The 24,849-nt window shown below is 47.5% G+C and overlaps 1 protein-coding gene across 25 annotated transcripts in view; it reads left to right on the forward strand.

Moving 5' to 3' along the window:
- LOC127395203 (adenosine 5'-monophosphoramidase HINT1-like) overlaps nucleotides 1-19,460 on the forward strand; it is a 213,788-nt gene extending 194,328 nt beyond the window's left edge. For 22 of the 25 annotated variants that reach the window (XM_051641798.1, XM_051641796.1, XM_051641801.1 and 19 more), the window contains 2 exons: nucleotides 18,300-18,404; nucleotides 19,113-19,460. In XM_051641798.1, the coding sequence (XP_051497758.1) occupies nucleotides 18,300-18,404; nucleotides 19,113-19,277 (270 nt within the window). In that variant the 3' untranslated portion in view covers nucleotides 19,278-19,460. The remainder of the gene's footprint in view (nucleotides 1-18,299; nucleotides 18,405-19,112) is intronic. The other 3 variants (XM_051641806.1, XM_051641807.1, XM_051641824.1) reach the window with 3 other exon arrangements.
- The last annotated feature ends 5,389 nt before the right edge of the window (nucleotides 19,461-24,849 follow it).

Below are 24,849 nucleotides of genomic sequence, written 5' to 3' on the forward strand. Positions count from 1 at the left end.
ACTGTATAAGCTGGACTGTGAATCTTTTGAACTTCTTGGGCCTTAATGGGTATCGAGTCTCTCCACAGAAAGTGCAGTTAATCCAACAGCAAGTTATCTATCTGGGATATGAGATTTCCGGAGGACAGTGAACGAAGCGAAAAGAGGCCATTTTTCAGACACCTCTACCACAAACAGTAAAAGAACTACGGACCATTTTGGGAATGACAGGTTGGTGTCCTCTTTGGATTTATAATTATGGACTTTTAGTAAAGCCACTATATAAATGGATAAAAAGGAATCGGTCCACAATAACATGGAGAGGTAAAACACGAAGGGCCTTCCAGCAACTCAAACAGGAATTAATGAAAGCCCCTGCTTTAGGGCTGCCAGATGTCTCAAAGCCCTTTTGGCAATTTTCCCATGAGAAACAGGGAGTGGCCCTGGGAGTACTAGCACAAAAGCTTGATCCCTACAAGAGAGCCGTGGCATTCTTGTCCAAGCATTTGGATGAAGTAAGCAAAGGATGGCCTAGCTGCCTGCGATCGGTAGCTGCAGTCGTCCTTAACATCCAAGAGGCTCGTAAATTCACTATGGGACAGAAAATAACTGCTAGTCTCCCACACAGTCTCTGCAGTGCTTGAACAAAAAGGGGGGCATCGGCTGTCACCACAATGGTTTCTCAAGTACCAGGCAATCTTGGTGGAGCAAGATGACGTTGAAATAGTAGTGACTAATATTGTCAACCCAGCCTCTTTTCTTAGTGGCACCCTTGGAGAACCTGTAACACACAATTGCCTTGAGACTATTGAGGCAGTGTACTCAAGTCAGCCTGACCTGAAGGAAGAACCCCTGGACAACGCAGAGGACTCCTGGTACACCGATGGGAGCAGCTTCATTCGGCAAGGGACACGTAAGGCTGGATATGCAGTGACTACCATCAACTGGATAATAGAGTCCAATGCCTTACCTCCAGGTACCTCAGCTCAGAAAACAGAGATCATCGCCCTTACCCAAGCTTTAGAATTGGCAAAAGGAAAGAAAATTAACATTTGGACTAACTCCAAGTATGCATTTGGTGTAGTTCACGCCCATGGAGCTGTATGGAAGGAGCAAGGACTATTGACTGCACAAAGGAAATGAATCAAACATGCTGATGAAATCCTAAAGCTTTTGGATGCCATACAATTGCCTAAGAGAGTGGTGATTATGCACTGTAAAGCCTACCAGAAGGGGAGTACTGACCAGGAAATTGGAAACATGATGGCTGACCAGGAGGCACAATGGATAGCTGAAGTGGGGAATGCTGTGGCCACAACTTTGGTCCCAGACAGTAAAATCCAAACTGATATAAAACCTAAATATTCAAAGAAGGATCTAAAATTGATAGAGGATTTGGAGGGAAAAATTTCAGAGAATGGGTGGGCTGGAACATCAGATGGATGATTAATAGTGCCTTTTGCCTTATTATGGGCTCTAGTAATGGCAGAATATAGAAAGACTCACTGGGGAGCTGAGGCCTTGTATAAATCTTTGAACAAGCAAATAATAGCCCAAAACCTGTACAGCACTGTGAAGCAAGTCTCATGGCAGTGTGAAATATGCTTGCAAAATAACCCCAGAAATAATTATCGTGTGCAATTGGGGACAATTGGTAGAGGAAATTTTTCAGGGCAGCAGTGGCAAATTGATTTCTCAGAACTACCAAGGAAAATGGGGTTTTGATACCTATTGGTGTTAACACTTTTTCAGGCTGGCCAGAAGCAATCCTACGCAGAACCAACAAAGCAAGAAAGATAACTAAAATGTTGTTACATGAAATAGTACCATGCTTTGGGGTACCGGCAGGAATATCCTCTGATAGGGGACCATATTTTTGTGCTAAAGTAGTTCAACAAGTAAGCCAGGTCTTGGGCAAAGATTGGCAACTGCATACCCCCTTATAGACCCTAAGCAAGTGATCAGATGGAGGAAATGAACCACCTAATAAAACAACAAATTGTGAAACTGGGACAGGAAGCCAACCTTCCCTGGCCACAATCTTTACCTTTAGCCTTATTGAGAATAAGGGCTAAACCACGAACCAAAAGAAAATCTGAGCCCATTTGAGATAATGTATAGGCAGCCATACTCAACCCAACCCATGGAAAATACTCCTCAGTCAGGTGAGGAGAGTTTACCCCAGTATGTTATTTCTCCACAGAAACAACTAAAGAAAATAAACCAGCAAGTGCTAGGCACTAGATCAAAGGGGCTTAGATGAATCAATTAATAATTTGTTACCAGGTGATTATGTATATGTTAAGACCTTTACAGGTTCACCGCTGGAACCAAAGTGGGGAGGTGTGGGAAACTGTTCTTTTCTTCCCCACATAAGTCTAAACAAAATGCCTTTTAAGCCAGTGAAGGCCTCTCCTGATTATTCCCAGCTAACGGACTAAAACAGACTTGCTTCTCAAGGACAACTGAACCCAAAACAACAAATGTGGTCCGGGACAGAAAGGATGGGCGACAAGCCATCCTGTGCCCCTGGTAGTCACCGCCCTAACTTGGGGCTCATGGACACTCATTGGCTCTGGACAGTGACACTGACTGGACAGGTGGGTCACAGGGGTATCAAAGGCAGCGAGTGCAGCAGGTGGGCCCTTCCCTCCTCCCTGAGGCTCGTTTGGACGCTTTCTGCGTGGGACACCCCCCCGTCGCGGACACTGATGCTGGGACCCTGCCTGCCTGCCTGCCCCGGGTCCAGCCTGAGCCTCAGCGCCAAGCGTGCCAGGGTCCTGAGCCCTGGGGTGGGGGCCGGAGCCCCCTCCCCATGTTGCTGCCGCTTGAGGGGAAACCAATGGCCACTGCACCCGCTGCCGAGAGGCTGCCCCTCCGATACCACGGACCTGACATCCTGCCTGGCGAGAAGGGGCCACCGACTGCCACTGCTGCTGGGAACAGAGCTGTCGGGGACAAGCCGGAGGGTATCATCACCTCACACACACACACACACACACACACACACACATATTCCTTCCCTCCTCCCTTTGGTCCTTAACCCTCTCCCTTAAAAGCACCGGACCTTTTGCATTGCCTCCCTAAAGGACACTTTCTCACTATATACATATTTATATCCCTGGTAGCCATTTACATTTGCATTTTCCCTAAACATCATCCCTCGGTTTGTGTTAACCCTTAATAAACCGATTAGTTTGTGGAGTAAACCTTGGTATTAGAGACAATTTCTGAGCGTGGGGGGGTGCTTTCTAACTACCACCCTGAAATACGGTCCCGTGGTGGCTGTTCCTCCGTGAGAGGCAGCGCCACGTGTGACCCTCAGTCTTATTCACAAACCCCTGCACATCTGGAGGGGGAGTCACAAAAGTATCCTGACAGCCGGTAGCCCCCCAGTACTGGTTTGTGACATCTGGTGTCAGAAGTGGGTAACAGGGGTCGTTAGAAGCCCCCCATGCTCTGAAATTGCTTAATTTGTGAAGTAAAAAGAAAGAAAGAAAGAAAGAAAGAAAGAAAGAAAGAAAGAAAGAAAGAAAGAAAGAAAGAAAGAAAGAAAGAAAGAAAGAAAGAAAGAAAGAGAGAAAGAGAGAAAGAAAGAGAGAAAGAAAGAGAGAAAATGGTTACCAAGGGGGATATAGGTGATACAGATGCTATAAGTGCTGGTGCAGAAAATGCAGAAAATGAAATTTGTGAGGAAAGCACTGAAGTTCAGGAGGGGCCATTTTCACCTCCCCCTAGTTTTGAGGAGCAATTGCAAAAATGTGCATTTGTGCGTCCCTTTTGGGAGCACCTTAAGAGGCACGGGTACGCTATACAGAGGGAGCAGTACAAAGTGATTTATGATGCCTACATGGGGGGAGACCTCAGTAGACTCGCAAATTACATCATGACTTTGGAAGATGGTACTCCTCTGTCTAAAGAGTTTAAAAAGGAGATTAAGAAACACGGGCTTGATTTCATCAATGCCCAAAATTTCTTTGTCCTGGCCATGGTGGTGCAGCAAGCAAAGGAGGGATTACAGCAAAGAACAGAAGGGTTACAGCAAAAGAATAAAGGATTACAGCAAAGAACTGAAGGGTTGCAGCAAGAGAATGAAGGGTTACAGCAAAGAATTGAAGGGTTGCAGCGAAAGATTGAAGGGTTAAGAAAGCAGGGAAAGGAGAGGAGAACTGGTGCCACCCTGTCTTGCCCAGGTGATAGATGTGGGGAACTCGCTAATTGCGAGGATTCCTCAGGTTCTGGTAGTCAGGATACTGAGATCTCGGATGACTCTAATACACTAAAGAAATGTAAGCCCGTAAACTCTGAGCAATCAGATAGAAAATGTGTGAGTTTTCATTTTGGGATGGAAAAGCAGCGCCCGATTTTGGAATCAAAGCCACAGCCGCAAGAGCAGCAAGCTTCCGCGCAGCTGCAGCCTCCCCTCTCCAAGGAGCAGGAGGAGGGACTAAGGGCAGATTTTAAGATATTACACAAGGCAGTTAAGGACTTCATGACACATGGCACTCAAAGGATTAGCAATTTGGAGATAGATGTTCACAATAGCACTCAAAGGATTGGCGAATTGGAAAAATATGTCCACCGACTTTCCACAAATATGGACAAAGTCCCAACTAATTTATCTTCTCACAATATCAGTTCTGAGGAGGAGGAGAGAACAGAGCATAAACAACTGTGCCTGGTTGTGAGAACTTCTTTTTCTCTTGACAGAGACACTGGTAGGAAGAAAGATGTGGTAGTTAAGGAAGTATCTTATACACCACTAGAATTGGCAAAAATTAAAAAACAATACAGCAGGCTCCTATCTGAGACCGAAATTGAATATGTAATGAGAGTGTCCCTCGCAGGAGGAGACGATATCATGTTGAGTGAACAAGAAGCTAGAGGGTTCTGGGGACCCGGAATTGTTCTAACAACTGGAGATAAGGGGCACCCCTGGTCCCTCAAGTGATCCCGCTAGCCGAGGAGAGCCGAGGGCTCTTCGGGGGGGCTATTCTAACCTTATGGACAATGTCCAAAAAGCTGCTGTAATTCAAATTATTTATGACCATGATTTAATACCAGATCAAGAAAGTCCTATGAATCTTCGAGTGAAACCAGAAAGAATGAAGGTTTTAATCAGGGGGCTCCCTCGGTCATTTAAAGATGTAGCCATGCAAATCAAACATAAGCTTGAAAATGGAGATCTGCGAGGATTTACATGGTCTGATTTGGCCAAAGAATTGGTAGATTACGGCAAGGAATATGATGATGTATCTGATTCTGAATATGTTCCCAAGCCTTCTGCAGCCAGACAAAAGACTCGACCCTCCTATGCTGATGTGGCTGCCAGGCCACCCCGGGAACCTCCTAAGCAGCGGGAGAAATCACGGGGTGATTGGACAGTCGTGGATAGATCTAAAAACAACAGAAAGCCAAACAGCACCCGTAAAAGCCAGTACCCTGAAAACAAAAGTGCTTCATCTCGAGGTGATAACAAAGGGCCCTACGCTAGGCTTAAGGAGGAAGCCAGACATATGGGCATCCCATCTGAGCTTTTGTCTCAGAATTATACCTACCATCATCTAAAAACACTAATAGAAAAATGGCCTAAAAAGCCCAGCTCAAGGTCTAATTCAAGAGAGAGATCCAGAGAAAAACCCAACAAGTCGGGAAACTAAATAGCCCTCCTTCTGCCAAGAAAAAGAAATCAAAAAGAAAGACAAAAAGACGGGGGGGGGGGGGCGAGAGGAAAAACAAAATCTTGACACAGGAAATGAAAATGATCAACAGGAAAATGACAAACAATCAGGCCCTAAAGCTTCCAATCCTCCAAAAGATTGGCAGGATGTACTACGATTAGTTCAAAACAAAAATGGGGACTTGGAGCTTACTTGTGCTGTTGGGCCAAGACGTTATCCTGTAACATTTGTGGTAGACACAGGAGCACAAATTTCCACGCTGAAAGCCGATGTAGCTGAACAATGTGGTATTAAACCAGCTAAAAAGCCAATATATGTAAGTGGAGCATTCGGCAACTCTGCTTTACAAAAAACAGCTAAAGTCACTTTAAATCTACCAGGAGAAGAAGAACCAAATCGGACTGAAATGACTGTGGGTGACATTCCTTACAATTTGTTAGGAATGGATGTTCTCGTGGGCCGAGCGTGGAGAGATGACAAGAGTCACTACTGGAATTTTGGCACACCCACACTAAAGCTGAGGTTGCTACAACGTGCTCCCCGTCTGCCACAAAGCAGGATCACGAATGTGAGACAATATTCCATTCCTGTCGCTGCTAAGGAAGGCATCAAAGAAGTAATTTCTGATTTAAAACAAAAGGGCATTATTGTGCCCTGTCATTCACCATTTAACTCCCCAATTTGGCCTGTAAGAAAACCCAATGGTAAATGGAGAATGACAGTCAACTACAGGAAACTGAATGCCAATACAGATGCACTCACAGCTGCTGTACCTAACATTGCTGATCTGGTGCTAGAAATCCAGGAAGCAGCACACCCAGTGCTGGCCTCCCTGGACATAAAGGATATGTTCTTCCAAATCCCTATTGATCCTGAGGACCAAAAGTATTTTGCCTTTACTTGGGACGGGGTGCAGTACACTTTCCCAAGGTTGCCCCAGGGATATAAACACTCACCCGCACTAGCTCATCACGCGCTTGCGTGTGAACTGGAAAACATTCCAGAAATCAGAAATAATTCCAAGGTAAAAGTCTATCAGTACATAGATGATGTGCTGGTAGGGGGCCAGAGTGAGGAGGAGGTAAAAGCAGCTTATGATGCCATAATTAAGCATTTAATAGGCATGCAAATAGAAATCCCTGAAGAGGAAAGGCAACCCCCATCCCAAGAGGCAAAATTTCTGGGAATAAGGTGGAAGGGGGGGACCTGGAATATTCCCTCTGATACTTTATCTTACCTAGGAGAGATAAAGGCACCCACCAATAAGAAAGAACTACAAGGAATACTAGGAACCTTCCAGTATTGGAGAAAGCATATCCCAGACCTATCCATCATAGCACATCCTCTTTTTGATCTATTAAAGAAGAATCGTCACTGGGAATGGGATCAGTCTCATGATGAGGCCCTTGAACTATTATTATTGGAGGCGCAGACATACCAAACTCTGGGGCCCCTTCACCCGGAGGATCCAATAATAATAGAGTGGGGGTTTGCAGCCAGTGCCTTATCATATCATTTTTGGCAACAGGGACCTACTGGGAGTACTCGACCAATTGGCTTTTACTCTCAGTCATTGAAGGATTCAGAAAAACGATACTCTGTTCTGGAAAAGGGATTGCTAACAGTGTGTACAGCACTAAAAGAAATCAGCAAGATCATTAAAAAACAAAAAGTAATTCTTCAAGGCCCTTTCAAGGTAGTTAACCAAGTACTATCTGGAAAGGCCCCTCCAGAAGGAATATCCCAAAGGGGTACAATCAGAAAATGGTATAGTCAAATTGAGTACTATTCTGGACTGTTCCAACTTGAAGAAGGCCCAGATAAACAATTGAAAATCCAGGAACAAATTGAATCTACAAATGAAAAGGATTTGATAATGAAAGTTCCCAGTCCTATCAAAGAAGCCCCAAAATATAGAAGTGAAATGGTTAATGCTTGGTTCACAGATGCTTCATCCCGAAGAGAAGGGAAAACTTGGTTGTTCAAATCTGCCGCAGTTAAACCTTCCACAGGCGAACAAATCATAAACCAAGATAAGGGCAGTGCCCAGGTGTGAGAACTGCATTCTGTTCTTAATGTTTTCCTAAAAGAAAAAGCCTCCAAGGACGCTGTGTACATTTACACAGATTCCTTTGCGGTTTTTAAGGGCTGTGTGGAATGGATTCCTTTCTGGGAAAGTAATAATTGGGAAATTAACACGGTGCCTGTCTGGCATAAAGAGAAGTGGCAACAAATTCTGAAAATTGCCAAAAAGAATCCTAATTTTCATGTAGGATGGGTACCTTCACACCAAGCTGCTCTAAAAGATGAAGCCAGTAAGTGGAATAACTAGCTAGGATTGATGTGAAGGAAATCCGATTAGCCATCACAGAAGGAGAAAATCAGGAATGGAAAACATTGCTTGAATGGCTTCACTGTAAGAGGGGCCATTCAGGAATCTTTGACCTATACAAAGAGGCACAAGCCCGTGGGTGGCCTGTCACCCGTGAGCAGTGCAAAACAGTTATTTCCTCATGTGATCTTTGCAAAATTAGACTTGGGGAACATCCCCTAACAACTGACACTCTGCATATCAGGGAAGGAAAACCCTTGTGGTCCACATGGCAGGTGGACTACATCGGTCCCTTCCGAAGATCAGGAAACACAATATATCATTTTGATTGTGGAAGTGGTGTCAGGATTGACCTGTGCCAAAGCTGTTTCTAAGGCAAATGGTGAAAACACGGTTTGCTTCTTAGAAAAGGTATTTGGGATTCTACCTAAACCCACAAATATCCAATCTGACAAGGAGGTCCTTTCCAGGTTTTGCTGACAATCCACGCTGTGATCAAGATCAGTGAACAAGCAGCTTGGATCCACTACTCTAGGGTGAAAAAGACACTGAGAGACTTGTGGACCACAGAGACAACAAGACCTCTCAAGCTGCATCTCCAGAAGAAACCACAATGAAAGTTTAAATTGTTTTGGGACCAATCATGGGAAAAGGATGATGGATAATTAGGATAATTTTAATATGAGTATATGGTGATTTATTTATAACAGCCACTAGTCAGTTTCTGCAAGAACTCTCTTGGAACCAAAATTTCCATCTGGCCATGGTACAAAACATTACAGACATAGTCCACAGAAATGATTGTTGGGTTTGTTCTAAATTACCAAGGCATTTCTCAGAACCACTAGGATATGTGGGAATTCCTATCCCAGATGACCTCATTGAAGCACCTGACATCATAGTCATTGAAACACAGAAGGGCCATGGATTCCAAGGAGTTATTCAATCAGAATGGGAAAGTGCTAACTTGTCCCTCCAACAAAATCTCCCTGTAGAACAAGTCCTTAGAGGCTATAATTTCACATGTATACAGAGTTATTTAGATACTATCACGAGAGGGCAAGAAGTGAGTATAACAGGCCCTTATTGTAAAAATGATATGACTACAGAAGTTGGAATCACAGAAGGGTGCAGTTCTTATAGAGGTTATGGGCTTCCAACATTTGACCTGGGAATTCCACAAAAATATAAGAAAAATAACACAAACCCTCCAGTTGTCTGGCCAACACCCCAGAAACCACAAAGTGGGCTGGTATTGGATATGTGGAAGGCGTGCTTTTAAAATGTTGCCCCTTGGATGAAAAGGAGTATGTACCTCAGGAATTCTGGCCCCTAATATAACCGTTATTGATAAGATACATAATCAAACTGGATGGGTAAGAATCTTTATTAAGCAAACCAAAAGAGCCCCCAATGCTATTGCTGACAGACTCACTGCATTTCATAGCTTTGTTAGGTGGTTTCTCCCATGGTTAGGAGTAAGTGAATTAGAAAAGACCCTTGTGAATATTTCAGCAGTGATAGAAAAGATTGAAAACTGTAGATGCTATACAAGCCTTACAACTTGAAGTTTCTAGTCTATCTCAAGTTGTACTTCAAAACCACATGGCATTAGATATGTTGTTAGCATCACAAGGAGGGGTCTGTACAGTGCTTAACACAAGTTGTATGTGTATAGATGTGTGGCAGGATTGCTACAGACTTAGCAGAAATCTGGGAGCAAACAAAACTCCTGCATCAAGTAAGTCAGGATGACACTTCTTATGGATTTGAAGAATTGTGGGACAAACTAACCTCATGGCTTCCTAATCTTAAGTGGCTAAAGCAATTCATTGCAGGATTAATGATTTTATTGTTATTGGGTATAATAATTTTTGTTATGCTGAAATGTTTCACGTGCATGTGTAAGCAGACAAGGACTAGTTATGAGGAGTGGAAGAAATTCGTCTTCAGCAGAAGGTCAAAAGTGGGAAGTATTTTGCAAAAACATTGAAGGGGAGGGCATTGTTTGAGCAAAAGAATTTGCACTAAGAGAAAGAAAAGGAAGGGTTGAATTGGGTAAATATGGGTTAAGACTTTTTAGCAGACAACAGAAAGCCGAGATGTGCTGCATGCCTTAGATAAGGGGAGTAGGAGTCTCTTGTCTGTGGTGTAAAAGTTTCCCTTGGCTAAGCAGAATCCAGCTGCAGCTGGACTTGCTGTTACCAGCTCAGCTAAACTGCCTTATGTTAGAAGTTAACTGCGAGGAAGACCTTGAGCCTTCATCCCAAAGACCCCGGCCCATGACCACCAGACGGCACTGCGCATGTGGAATTAGGCAGAGACGTATGTAAATTATTTCAGGGAAATAATTAGTATAAGCAACACCTATTCTGGGAAATAATGAATATGTATCATGACCTCATGAATATGTATGTAACTGATAGATAAAAATAGAGCTTTACCAATGCAGGGTGTGCAAGCTAGGAGGAGTGATTCCCCCTTGCACCCAGCGCCGCAATAAACATACCTATTTTATAAACCTTCCTGAAGTTGTGAAGTTTGATTCTGCATGTCAGCCTTGCTGTCAGCGGCACAGCAGGCACGGATGCCCTTTGGCTATGTGCACCCACTGGGACCGCAGACACTTCGGCGGGCTGCACGGGACCTATATTGATGCAAAGCCAGGTCTAGATGCTGCATGAGCTATGAGGAGGGAAGGGGAAGGGGAAGGGGAAAGGGAAGGGACCACCAAAATCCCCATGTCTCTAAACTGTTAAAGTTCAGAGTCTAGAAGCACACATGAGTGCGTCTCCTTTTACTGTCCTGCAAGCGCTTGGCAGCCAACAATCCCAGTAACACCAAACCACAGACCTCCTTCCCTCTACCTCCCACTTCTGTACAAGAAGTTAAAGGGTGGCCCTACTCTGGAAATTAACTTATTCAGATTGCTTTCAGCATGACTACCCTCACAATGGCTCTTCCCTGTTTTAAGACATCTGTCTTTCCATGCCCCAGACACGTTTGACAGGTGAGGCCCTGGTCCTGCCCAACCTCCGGATGTTTCACTCAGCCACCCAGGAGCCAGATCCCTCACCTGTGCAACAGAGCAGAACGACTGACAAGTGACCTGGATATGTCGGCTTTTAAACTGCCTCCTTTCCTCTCCAGCCTCCCCTTCACCCAGAGGAAGCCTGCAACAACTCACTAAGACATGAGTGGCCAAACCTAGCATACCCACAAGACCTTTTGTATCCAGCCCCAGACCTGCTGCTGCGCTTGCAAATGCAAGACAGTGGGTTTTGCCTGGGAAGCGGCACAAATCTCTGTGGTCCCATTGAGGCAGCAGGTGGGCCGGAGCTGGAGGGGAGCACGCAAGCTCTGGCTGGAGAAGACCATATGTTTCATGTCTCTTCCTGGCCCCAGGTATACTGCCACACCTACCTTGGGCAGACACGATATCCAGCTGCCTGCTGGGAGAGCAGACCTCAGCTGCCATCAATGGAGTGCATCTGGGTTGATAACCCACCTGGACACAGACAGCAAGGGGAGCAGGCTGCAGGCTGGTTGGGGGCTGACCTGGGCCACACTGTGCTGCACTGTCTACAGGGCCAGAGCTAGGACACCGTCAGAGCGCCATCAAAGTGGCTTGTGAAATGGTTTGTTTGAGCCTCTGTGGCAGAGCACTCATGCACCCCCCCCCTGCCGCTGGGGTTTGTTATATTATCTGTTAAGCTCTCGAGCCAGCAAAAGAACCCCTGGTGGGCCCACCTTTGTTGGGTCAGACTAGGTGGCTGAGACTGATTTCTGGTCTTACCCCTTGCTGGGCTGTGGAACTGCCAGGAGAGTGGCACCTGCTTTGGGCAGGCAATTTGAGGATTGCTGGGGTGGGACCTTCTGTTGACAAACAGGGTCCTCAGCCAATGGGGTGTCTTGGTCCAGGTAGACGAATGAATGAATGACCACAAGTCAGATCTGACAGTCCATAAATACAGAGTACCCTGGTAGGAAGTTGGTTGGGTTTTCCCTGGGAGCAGTGGGGTTGTGCAGAAGCCTACCCCTTATGTTGGGATGCTACCTAAGGAAACTTCTTGAGATTGAGTGACCTCATCTTTGGTGAGTTATAATTCTTTTAGCTATATCTTTGAGTGAGCCTTGCCACTATTGGGCAAGTGATTCTGGGTATCTGAGGGGGAGGCTTTCCCTTTGTGTGAGTGAATGTGCACATGTGGGATTATTATAGTTATCTATGTGTGAGGGTTTTACCCCTCACCAAGGGGATCTCTCATAAAGAACTATTCACCTCATAAAGGAGACAAAAAGGCTGCACCAGGAACTGTCCATCACTCAGTCAAGGACAAGCCTGGACAACTCACGGACAAGTCTGGACAAGTCAAGGACAGACTGCTGCTAAGTCCCAGATTGGACTCTGCAGCTAGCTAAAGTAGCTACCTGATTGGCCGAAACTATATGCAAATAAATGGATCAGAAAATACACCAATTGGAGACTGGAATAAGAGCTATAAAAGGACTGCTTACCTAGCTTGGGTTGTTGTTGCTGGTCTGCCTGCTACTGATTGTGAGAAATGTTTGTCGCGCCAATGAACAGGCCCACACAGATCCTTCAGCGGAGCACAGTTTATTTACATTCTTGCAAGAATGGGTGACCTAAACAAGTAGGCACACCCATAGTAAGGTGAATAACAGTTTATATTCCCTATTCCCGACGCAAAGTTCCCTCCCCTGTTTCCCCACTGGCTGGGTAGTTCAAGGTTTACAGCCTATCCGACGCTTCAAATTATCCTATAAGTTTCCCACCCCTGTTTACACATTCCATTCTAGCAGTTTACTTTTTACCTTGTAAGGTATAATTCTGACCTTTCTTGCCCCCTTGGCTGTTTTCCCAATCATCAAAATGATCTACACTTACTGGTGTCATCCTGCTCCGAGGAGCAAGATAGAAATGGCTTTGTTCGGTCTTATCTTGGGCCATAAATCCTTCTCCATGTTCGGATCCCCCAGATGGAGCTCAGTTTCTTGGACTGTAAACCACTCCTAGGTGTCATTGGATTGGGCAGATACCTCACTTCTCTCTTAAACTATTATATTCCTAACCCTAGGGTATATAAAAAGAACACCAAACAAAACAGAACCCCAACAATATGCTTCTAACACTAAGATGCAAAAACAACACTACATTTCATTTCAGACATTATCGACCTACCTGCACCCATTGGTGCCGGAAAGAAGAGGAGAAAGCGCCACAGATCTCAGCTACAGTGGCTTGGTCACCACTTGAGACTCCAAAAGGGGAAATCTGAAAGAGCTGTACATATAAAAGCAGGACCCGTGAGCTCAGCACCTGCTAGCCTCACTGCCTCAAGAAATCCTAAAAGAACTGTAAATCTCCCCAAAAGGCTCTCTGCCTCCTTCTATCGGGGAAGAAAAGAAGATGCCTGCAGCTAGACCCGGCTACGGCCTGCCGCCACCATCTTAAAGCTGCAGATGCCGCCACGTGCAGCCTGCTCGTTTCTGTTGCGTGCAGCCTGCCGGGACTGTAAGCTCTAATATTTGTTTCTATTCTATTTCTAAGCACAATCTCTCCCCGGGATAAAACCATAAACGGCCCTTACATCCACTCACAACTTATGTAGATATATGGAATGGAATACATCTGGCCAGTTTTGCTGTCTGTCTAATTCAGCCTCCCCTACGGGGGGGGTCATAGATCTCCCGGTAGTGCCTGAGCCGGCAAAGACATGACCTCGGAGTCTCGGTAGTTACACAAACATTCCAGCGTTTGTTATCAGTCCAAGCTGAAACACTTACTGAAGGAAAAAAAATCAGTAAAAGGAAAAGTGGCTTCATCCTGGCTCAAACCAGGACAGACATGGTCATCAATGTGATTTCCTGAGGCAGGTTGAGAATTCAGCAACTGTCAGGAAAGGATCCTGATTGTATTTATTTCCCATTCACTAAGGAGGTCTTTGACACATTTTTACATGAATCACTGTCATTGCAAGCTGCCCTCGCTGATTATTTAAACATTTCTAAATTTTCTCTCCCATGGCACAAGTTGCTTCATTCTTTGTCAGATCTGCCTTTGCAGCTTCATTTATTGGCATCTGTGATACGACTGCAAAGTGCCCATACAATGTTTGTTGATGGCTCAGGGTGATCACACAAGGCTGTGGTGATTTGGCAGCCAGAAACAGGTAAGGACTGGCAATCATCAATAATTACAGTGGAAGGTTCCACTCAAGTGGTAGAACTGTCTGCCGTGCTCCATGCCTTTTCCCTTTTTCCCTCAGAGCCTTTGAATATTGTTGCAGATTCTTTATATGTGGTGGGTATTTTCTCAAAATAAACGATTCCATTGCTTCTCACCCTGGAGTCTGTGTCTTAACCCACCACAATTAACCACACTTCTTCTAATACATCCCAGGATGCCATTGGCCTTCTTGGCCACAAGGGCACATTGCTGGCTCATGGTCATCCTTCTGTGTGCCAGGACAGGGGTTGTTCTTTCCCAGATGCAAGACACTGCACTTGCCCTTGTATTTCATTAAATTTCTCCCCCTGCCCCAACTCTCCAGCCTATCTAGGTCTCACTGAATGGCAGCACAGCCTTCTGGTGTGTCAGCCACTCCTCCCAGTTTAGTGTCATCAGCAAACTTGCTGAGGGTACACTCTGTTCCCTCATCCAGGTCGTTGATGAAAACATTGAATAGTATCAGTCCCAGTACCGACCCCTGAGGGACTCCACTAGATACAGGCCTCCAAATAGAATCTGTTCGATTGACCACAACTCTCTGACTTCTTTTCTTCAACCAGTTCACAGTCCACCTCACTACCCGATCATCCTGACCACAATTCCACAGTTTAGCTGTGAGGATGCTGTGGGAGACAAAGTCAAATGATTTACTGAAATCAAGATAAACCACATCCACTGGCACTACCATCATCTATCCACCTCGTTATGTCCTCATAAAAGGCTATCAGGTTGGTTAAACATGACTTCCCCTTGGTAAATCCATGTTGACTGCTCCTAATGACCCTCTTATCCTTGATATGCCTAGAGACAGCACCAAGGATAAGGTGTTCCATCACCTTTCCAGGGATGGAGGTGAGGCTGACCTGTCTATAGTTACCTGGGTCCTCTTTCTTACCCTTTCTGAAGACTGGAGTGACATTAGCTTTCCTCCAGTCCTCAGGCATCTCTCCTGTTCCCCGCAACTTACCAAAGATGATGGAGAGTGGCCTAGCAATGACTTCCGCCAGCTCCCTCAGCACCTGCGGGTGCATCCCATCGGGACTCATGGATTTATGGATGTCTAGATTGCTTAATTGATCCGTAACCCAGTCCTTATCAACCAAGGCAAACTCCTCCTTTATTCTGACTTCTTCTGGAGACTCAGGAGCCTGGGGCTCCAGCAATAAAGACAGAGACAAAGAAAGTATTCAGTAACTCCGCCTTCTTTGTATCCTCTGTCACCAGGGCACCCACCTCATTCAGCCGTGGGCCTATATTTCCTCTAGTGTTAGTTTTGTCTGCAATGTATTTGAAGAAGCCCTTTCTGTTGTCCTTGGCCTCAATTGCAGCTCCCTTTCTTGATTTTCTACCTGTTGGGATGCTCTGATCTTGAGCTTGGAATAAGTGGTTGTTGAATGTTAACTATCTCAGGCCCCTTTACCTTCTAGTACTCTGTCCCATGGGATTTCCCCTAGAAATTGCTTGAAAAGGCCAAAGTTGGTCCTGCTGAGGTCCAGGGTCATAATCATGCTTGGTATTCTGTTTCTACAAGATCCTGAATTTCACCATCTCATGGTTGCTGCAGCCAAGGCTGCCCTCAGCCTTCACTGCTTCAACCAGACCCTGCTTGTTAGTGAGTATTGACGTGCGGAATAACGGCCTTACAACCTATAAGGTTATAAAGAAGGTATGTTTATTCAGCGCTGGGTGCACGGGGGATCGCTCCTCCACAAACGTGCACACCCTAGGGCTCTTGGCAAGCTCGTTATATGCCACAAAGAATACATATTCATCCATGCTGTTGCATATACATTAGGTGTCCGGGGATAGGGAGGGGTTATTACAATTAGTTCCTGGAAATCGTTATCATAGTTGCCACCCCGAACTCCTCCTTGCTGCGTCTGCGCAGTGTCTCCTGGGGGTCGCGGGCGGGGGTCTTTGAGATGAAGGCTTGTATGTCTTCCTCGCTGTGCACTTTTCACCTCTGGCGTTCCTTTCCTTAAAGTCAGTCGAATCTGGTTTATCTGCCGAGGTCTGCACAACGTTTCTGCTTTCTCAGCAAGCTCCTGTTTAAACATTCTCTCACACAATACCCTCACATTCCAAGCCTTATCTAAGCTAAACAATGCCATCCTGCTTACTCCTTATGTGCTAGTCGCCTTTATAATTCTATAAGCAATAGTCTAATCTTATGAGAAAGATTCACTTCAGTAAGTTTCCAAAAAGGCCTAGTTCTACTTTAACACTTCTATTCAACACTTTTATCGAAATCAACATAAAAGGCTCTATAGGTGTCATTAGCACCGGGTCGACGGGGGCGGAACCGCCAAGGGGGCGGGGACAAGCGGAAACGACAGGCGAGACAGCCAATCGAGACGCGGGATCGGCCGGCGGCCCAAGGGGCGCCGCGGAGGGCCTGGCCGAGGGGAGGAAGCGCGGGGGCGAGGACGGGCGTCGGCGTGGCTGACGAGATTCCTGGGGCGCGGGCTGCCCGGCCGGGTGGCGCCACTACTGCCTTCGGAAAGATCATCGGCAAGGCGCTTCCCCGCCAGCGTCATCTACGAGGACGAGGAGGTAGCCGCGGCTTTGCTCTGTGCGCGGTTCCTCTTCCCTTCCTCTCCCCCTCCCCCCGCGCTCAGCAGGCGCCCTGAGCCGAGGACCCGTTGCGCGTGCCCGGCAGGGCGGGTGGCGGCGTTGCCGCGGGAGCCAGGGCGGGCGGGCAACGGACGGGGCCTCTCTGGGTTGTGGCGCTCTCTACTGCACCATCCCTAAAACATCGCGCTTTTTCGGTGCTCCCCCACTCCGTCTCCGCCTGCCGCGGCGCGTAGTGGGTTGCTGGTGCTGTCCGGCTCGCCTCTGTTCCCAAGCCCCGCCGTGTCGTGCGCGCGCGTAGAGGAGGGCCTCTGACGGCAACGCACTTGGTGGCAGCCGCAGACGTTTGCCGCGTGATATCTCTTTGGCACTGCAAGTCGTGCAAAGTTTGCTGCCGGGGGGTGGGAGTGGTCCTGCCTCGTGTAGGGTGATAGTCTCGAAATCTTAGAAGAAGCACACGCAGTCAATCTCCTCGGGGATTCCAGGTGTATGTACATACCTAGGTAGGTAGGTAGGTAGGTAAACGGCGAACGTCTGAGGAGTGACCGTAACGAGTTGGCTCTGCATAGGAGAAATGTAGGTCTTGATGTGCCTCGTGATAGTGTCATAGAGATTTCACAGCTCTGCTGTGCTGGGCTTTGGTTCTGAGCCCCCACACTGAATTATTAAAGCAAAGGGTTACAGCTTTTGCTATATTGTTCTTAAAAAAGATAAACCTAGAAACGGGTTATCCTGCAGGCTGCAAAAGGTTCCCAGCCCCTGTTTCTGTGGTGAAGTGGGACCGTGATACCAGCATGCTTGCGAGGTTCACGGATGCTGGCGCACCACAGTGTGCTAGGAACTAGAGTGAGCTGCTTAGACTGGGGGAGGGAAGGTCGGCCGTTACCTACACGCTGTTAACTTTCGGTTAGTATCCTGTATAATTTTTAAATTAAAATGCTGAAGGCTAACAGTTGGGGAGGTCTTCTGCTTTTGAAGGTAGGGTTTACGTGTGACGTAGAAGACGGACTTTTACTAGGCACGTGCCGGCTTCCTGTGATGATGCTTTTGTTCGATACTTGAGCTCCCTGTACCGTGGGAAACGAATGGCCGCTGATCTTCCCCTTTGCTAAATTCTTTGCCGGTTCAGTTAGGCCGTTTGTCTCCTCTCCTGCCTCTGCGTGGACCGCGTTGAACAGAGAAACCGCTTAAGAAATGACCAACTCAAATGAAAACCTACTGGGGGTCGCTAATCTGAAGTACTGGCCCGTCTCCTTGCCCCCATCATCTTGCGTGCTGAATCCCACTTCTGGAGGGGGCTCTGTAAATGTGTTGTGTTCTGCGTGTAGAAAGTATTCATATCGCGTAAGAAAAGTCATCGTTTGGGCTTGCCTTGAGGGCGTCTGGTAATCTGCTGCTGTACGAGTTCAGCGGGGCATATTGATTTGCTTGAGTTACCTTTCTCTGAAGCTAATTACGTTTTAACTGTTTGCTCTTCCTCCAGTGCCTTGCCTTCCGTGGTCTTTCACCCCAAGCTCCGACGCGTTTCCTAGTCATGCCTAAGGAGCCAATTATCAGGTTATCGGAAGCGGAAGATTCTGGTGAATCTGTAAGTACTGTGAAGCTTTCTGTACGCTAAACTCTACCTGTAATTACTTGCTAATTTACTAGACTCTTTCCCACCCCCCCTTTTCCTCTTGATAGGGCACAGTAGGCTATTTTGGGTTTTCTGGCGCTATAACCCGTTGCCTCTAGCTTGTAACGGACTTGAGCTTTTTGACTCAAAGCAGTGATATAAAGCAATGGGTACGTACTTCAGGTGCAAAATGCGGTGTTGTTTTGGAGCCCAGTCCGATGCCTGTTGTCGTGGTTTTAGAGTAAGAGTAGTAGTAGTTGTTGCAATACGGAGAAGAGGGCTTGGGGTTTTTGGCAGGTCAGGGGTGAGGAAGGGCAAAGCCCTGCCAGAGTTGCTTACGTTGCCTGAAGATACGATGGGGGCTTTAACCCAGAGACAAACTTAGCTTCTCTGGCTGTTTTGTAGTCCGTTAGCATCTAGCTTGGAAAAAAATTGCATAGCTCTTTTTTTCTCTATAGTAGTGTGCATGATCGGTCTTTGTAGCTTTGCTTGGAAAACGTCGGTTGCAGGCGGACGGACGGTAATTTGAAGCGCAGTGGTTGAATTGCTAGGAATTGGCTAACTGGTTTCTCCGGGTGGTTCCCTGCTCCCATTCCTTCCCTTCCTGCCCTCTCCCCTCTTTGTGTGTGGCTTTTTGGTTTATATTATTTTTTATTTATGGTTTTGTGCTTCCTTCTCCAGCTTCTTGGGCCTTTCAAGATTGTTGGCAAGAAGCGTGCTGCTCGCCTGGGCCTGACCGATGGATTCCGGACGGTTGTGGATGAAGGGCCTGAGGGTGGGCAGTCTGTCTATCGCCAACATCTACGTATTCTGGGTGGCCGTCTGTTGGGCTGGCCGCCTGGCTAAGATTTTAGCACCGCGAGAGTTGCTGCACGTGTACAAACGGCCACCGAATGGATTTTGTCTGTTGCCCGTCAGTCTAGCCACTGTTGATGTCTGATTGTTTGTGTGTGTGTGTGGCGTGTCTGTGGAAGGTAATGAAAGCTTTGAGCGGCAGTTGCACAATAAAGATTTATCATGGGGATATCATCTCTGTCTTGGCGTGTCTTACTGAGGGAAATAGTTCTGCAAGTTAAACTGGTGCCTCCCTGGAGTGTAAGTATGTGGCATGTTTCAGTCTGTTAACGGTGTTAACAGATTTGCCCAGTCATTGGAAGCGTGATGCTGGAGCCGCTTAGCAGTCTCCTGCATCTTGTAGGAAGCAAACTCTGAGCTTTTCGTGAGTGGTACGCAAACGTACGTAAAGCCGGTGTGTAGGCTGCTGCTAAAACCTTGGAAACTACTGTATGTGACGCTACTCGGCGTGCCGTGCAAGGGTGGTTTTGGCACAGCGCAATGTGCTGGAAGCATCCAAGTCCTGTTGGAGCACTTTATCAATGGCTGTGCGATAAGGCCCTGTTGATAATCCCTTTTCTGGCAAGGAGGGCTATGGTAGTGTCCCGTACGGGGCAAGAGAGCAGACGAGATGTGTATGTACAGAACCAAGATTCATTGTAAATCGCAAAGGATCCCAAAGATGAGACTATAAAGGCATACATCGGATGACATGAGCGTTGGGATATTAGGGTAGCAAAACAGGGTATTAGGATAACAAGACAAGAAGGTACCTTAACAATAAAATACACAACCAAATAGTCAACTATTACACAAAGGCTAATTGTTTGAGCGCTAGCAACTTCCTCGTGAATAGGTCGTATGCTAGATCTAGAACAATGATTGAAGTAATACCTATAGGCAATGTGATAATACACTGACTGCAGTCTTTTATGTTTACAAGGATCCTAACGTCTTAAAGTTCCAAAGCTTAAAACTCAAAACTGTCTTAAATGTTTAAAATTAGCGAAGAAGATGCGATTAAGAACGCATAGATAGGGATTTGATACTCCTTACCCTTTCTTTGGCTACGGCCAGGTGTCCCTTTCTCTCAACCTCTCGAGGAGTAACTGCTTGAGCAGGCGTCCCCACTGGAGGGGAGAAGATGCAGTACTCCTTCTAAGAAAAATGTACAGGAATCTCCCCGACCAAAGACGGGACTAGGCTTTTATAGAATAAAGGGATTGGCTGCTGCCACTTAACTGGTTAGCCATACCTCAAAAATCCTCTACTGGAGAACAAAAGGGGAAACAAAGGAAAAACCAAGAAAGCCTTTTCCCTCATTAAGCAAATTCTTGTGTTTATCTATCTCTCCCTTCTTTTTTTGGTTTCTGTTTGGCCTCGCTGGAGCCAAGCTGGGCTCTGTGTTCTTCAACACAGGAGAGCAGCTGGCACCACAGATATCAACTTGGCCTTCTATTGGTGCTTTGGAGATTGATACCAGCTCAGAGTTTACTATGCTCTTTGCTTTCCGTGGAAACTCTCCAGCTCCAGGCTAAGGGCAGTGAAGCTGAGAGACAGAGAGTGTGAGACTGAGAGACAAAGAGCAATTGACTCACAAGGGGAAACCGAGGTAGGCCCAGCTTCCTGCTGCAGGTAGGAGAAAGCAGGTGGTCTGAATGGCAGCTGTGGTGCTTCCATAGCACAGTGGACTATCTCTTTTGTCAATTTGGGTCAGCTGTCCTGGTTCTGTCCCCTTCCACCCTCTTGCCTGCCCCCAGCTTCCTGGACTTTGGGGGTGGGGTGGTTGGAGAGAGAGCCTCCAAGCTGTGGGAGCACTGCTCAGCAGTAGCTAAAACACTGGTGTGTCTTCAACACCCTTCTAGCTACAACTACAAAGCACAGCACTATGAGGGCTGCTATGGAGAAAGTTAACTCCGTCCCAGCCGGACCCAAACCAAAACCGCATGGCAGGGAGACGGCAAACTTCACCTTTCTTTAACAGCTATTAAAAGAGGCCGATGGGCATGAGGACGCAGGGCAATCCTTCATTGCCCTTGACCACTATGTTACTGGGGCACCTGTGGGAAGCTGTTCTTCCCCACATAAGTCTAAACAAAATGCCTTTTAAGCCAGCGAAGGCCTTCTGCTGATTATTCCCAGCTAACGGACTGAAACAGACTTGCTTCTCAAGGACAACTGAAACCAAAACAACAGATGTGGTACGGGACAGAAAGGATGGGCGACAAGTCATACTTTGCCCCTGATTGTCACCACCCTAATTTGGGGCTCATGGATGCTAATTGGCTCTGGACAGTGACACTGGCTGGACAGGTGGGTCACGGGGGTATAAAAGGCGGCGAGGGCAGTAGGTGGCCCCCCCAGGCCTGTTCGGACGCTTTCTGCGTGGGACACCCCCCCTTGCTGCGGATACTGGTGCTGGGACTCCGCCTGCCTGCTTACCTGCCTGCCCGCCCCGGGTCGAGCCTGGGCCTAAGCGGTGAGCGTGCTGGGGTCCTGACCCCTGGGGTCGGGGCCGGTGCCCCCCCCCCCCGTTTTGCTGCCGGTTGCCGGGGAAACAAACAGCCGCTGCACCCGCTGCCGAGCCGCGAGAGGCTGCCCCTCCGACACCACGGACTTCGGACCCTGCCGTCGCTGCCTGGCGAAAAGGGGCGCCACCAACCGCCGCTGCCTCTAGGAAAGGAGCCGTCGGGGACAAGCCGCCGGAAGGTAACATCACCACACACGCACACACACACTCCTCTCCTCATACTCGCACACACAGCTCGACCTCTCAAGGAGGACTGACGTCGGGCTTCCTCCCTCATCCCTTTGGTCCTCAACCCTCTCTCGGAGAGACGCCTTAAAAGCACAGTACCTTTTGCATTACCTCCCTAAAGGACACTTTCTTACTGTGTATATACCTATATGTCCCTGATAGCCATTTACATTTACATCTTCCCTAAACATCATCCCTCAGTTTGTGTTAACCCTTAATAAACCGATTAATTCGTGTAGTAAACATTGGTCTTAGAAGCAATTTGTGAGTGTGGTGGGGGTGTGCACTCTAATTACCACTCTAAAATACGGTCCCGCAGTGGCCATTCCTCTGTGAGAGGTGAGCGCCACATGTGAGCCCTCGGTCTTATTCAAAAACCCCTCCACATCGGGGGGGGGGGGGGCAAGTTGCGAAAGCATCCTGGCAGCCGGTAGCCCCCCAATATCGGCTCGCGACAGCATCTAAGACAGCCACTGGGAGGCATCTTCATCTTATCCCATGTGTATATATATATATCTATTTCTAACCCCCCTGCTATAAGCAGGGACTCCTACCACTAGACCAGGTTGCACAAAACCTCATCCAACCTGCCCTTCACAGAATCACCCACACAGAATCACCAAGGCTGGAAAAGACCTTTAAGATCATCAAGTCCTATGCCCTAACACCACCACATTGGCTAGACCATGGCACTAAGCACCACATCCAGCCTTTCCTTGAACACATCCAGGGACGGTGCTTCCACCACTTCCCTGGGAAGCGCGTTCCAATGTCTAATCACCCTCTCCGTGAGGAAGTACTTCCTAATATCCAACCTAAACCTCCCCTGGAGCAGCTTGAGACCGTGCCCTCTTGTCTTGGTGCTCGTTGCCTGGAAAAAGAGCCCAGTCCCCACCTGACTACAACCTCCCTTCAGGTAGTTGTAGAGAGTGATAAGGTCCCCCTTGAGTCTCCTCTTCTCCAGGCTAAACAACCCCAGCTCCCTCAGCACCCTAGGATGAATCCCATCCGGACCCATGGACTTGTTGGGATCTAAGTGGCACAACAGGTCCCTAACTACTTCCTCCTGGGATTCTGCTCCCCATGCCTGTCTACCGACTCAGGAGCCCAGTTGTCCTGAGGGTAGCTATTCTTTTTGTTAAAGACTGAGGCAAAGAAGGTGTTAAGTACCTCAGCCTTTTCCTTGTCCTCCGTTACTAAGTTCCCCCCCTCATCCAATAAAGAATGAAGATTTTCCCTGACCCTCCTTTTGTTATTAATGTATTTATAAAAGCTTTTTTTATTATCCTTTACAGAGATGGCTAGTTTAAGTTCTAGCTGAGCTTTTGCATCTCTAATTCTCTTTCTACGTGCCCTTACAATATCCTTGAATACTTCCTGATTCACCTGCCCCTTTTTCCAAAGTCGGTACACTCTTTTTTTATTTCTGAGTTCTTGTAATAGTTCCTCGCTCAACCAGGCCGGTCTTCTTCCCCGCCGGCTCCTTTTTCGGCACATAGGGACAGCCTGCCCCTGCGCCTTCATCATTTCATTCTTAAAGTAAGCCCAGCCTTCCTGGGCTCCTTTGTTTTTGAGGGCTGCTTCCCAAAGGACTCTCCCAACCAGCGTCCTGAAGAGACCAAAGTCAGCCCTCTGGAAGTCCAAGGTAGAGGTTTTGCTGACGACCCTCCTAACGTCACCACATATGGAAAAGCCCATCATATCATGGTCGCTGCACCCAAGACGACCTCCAACCACTACATCTTCCGCCAGCCCTTCCCTGTTTGTAAACAGTAGGTCCAGCATGGCACTACCCCTGGTGGGTTCACTTACCTGCTGTAGCAGGAAGTTCTCTTCCATACATTCCAGAAGCCTCCTGGATTGGCCCCTTTCTGCTGTGTTGTACTTCCAGCAGACATCTGGTAAGTTGAAGTCCCCCATGAGAACAAGGGGGGGGACATCAACAACCTCCCTGGGTCACCTATTCCAGTACCTCACCACCCTTGTAATGAAGAATTTCTTCCTAATATCTATCCTAAATCTCCCCTCTCTCAGTTTAAAACCATTACCCCTTGTCCTATCGCTATCTTCTCTAATGAAAAGCCCCTCCCCAGCTTTCCTGTAGGCCCCCTTCAAGTACTGGAAGGCCGCTATAAGGTCTCCCCGGAGCCTTCTCTTCTCTAGGCTGAACAGCTCCAAGTCTCTCAGCCTGTCTTTGTAGCAGAGGTGCTCCAGGCCTTTGATCATCTTGGTGGCCCTTCTCTGGACCCCCTCCAACAGGTCTATATCTTTCTTGTGCTGAGGGCACCAGAGCTGTACACAGTATTCCAGGAGCGTTCTCGCCAGAGCAGAGTAGAATCACCTCCCTGGCCCTGCCGGCCACACTTCTTTTGATGCAGCCCAGGATGTGGTTGGCCCTCTGGGCTGTGAGCGCACACTGGCAGCTCATGTCGAGCTTCTCATCTGCTACCGCCCCTAAGTCCTTCTCCTTAGGACTGCTCTCTAGCCGTTCTCCCCCCAGCCTGTACTTGTGCCTGGGCTTGTGCCAACCCAGGTGCAGGACCTTGCACTTGGCCTTGTTGAACTTCATACAGTTTGCACAAACCCACCTCTCCAGCCTATCAAGGTCCCTCTGGATGGCGTCCCTTCCTTCTAGAGTGTCAACCACACCACACAGCTTGGTATCGTCAGCTAACCTGCTAAGGATACACTCGATCCCACTGTCCATATCTCCAACAAAGATGTTAAACAGCACTGGTCCCAATACTGCCCCCTGAAGAACACCACTCGTCACTCGCCTCCACTTGGACACCGAGCCGTTGACCACAACTCACTGGGTGCGGCCAT

Source organism: Apus apus, chromosome W, assembly GCF_020740795.1.
Source record: "Apus apus isolate bApuApu2 chromosome W, bApuApu2.pri.cur, whole genome shotgun sequence".
In the NCBI taxonomy this organism is placed as follows: domain Eukaryota; kingdom Metazoa; phylum Chordata; class Aves; order Apodiformes; family Apodidae; genus Apus; species Apus apus.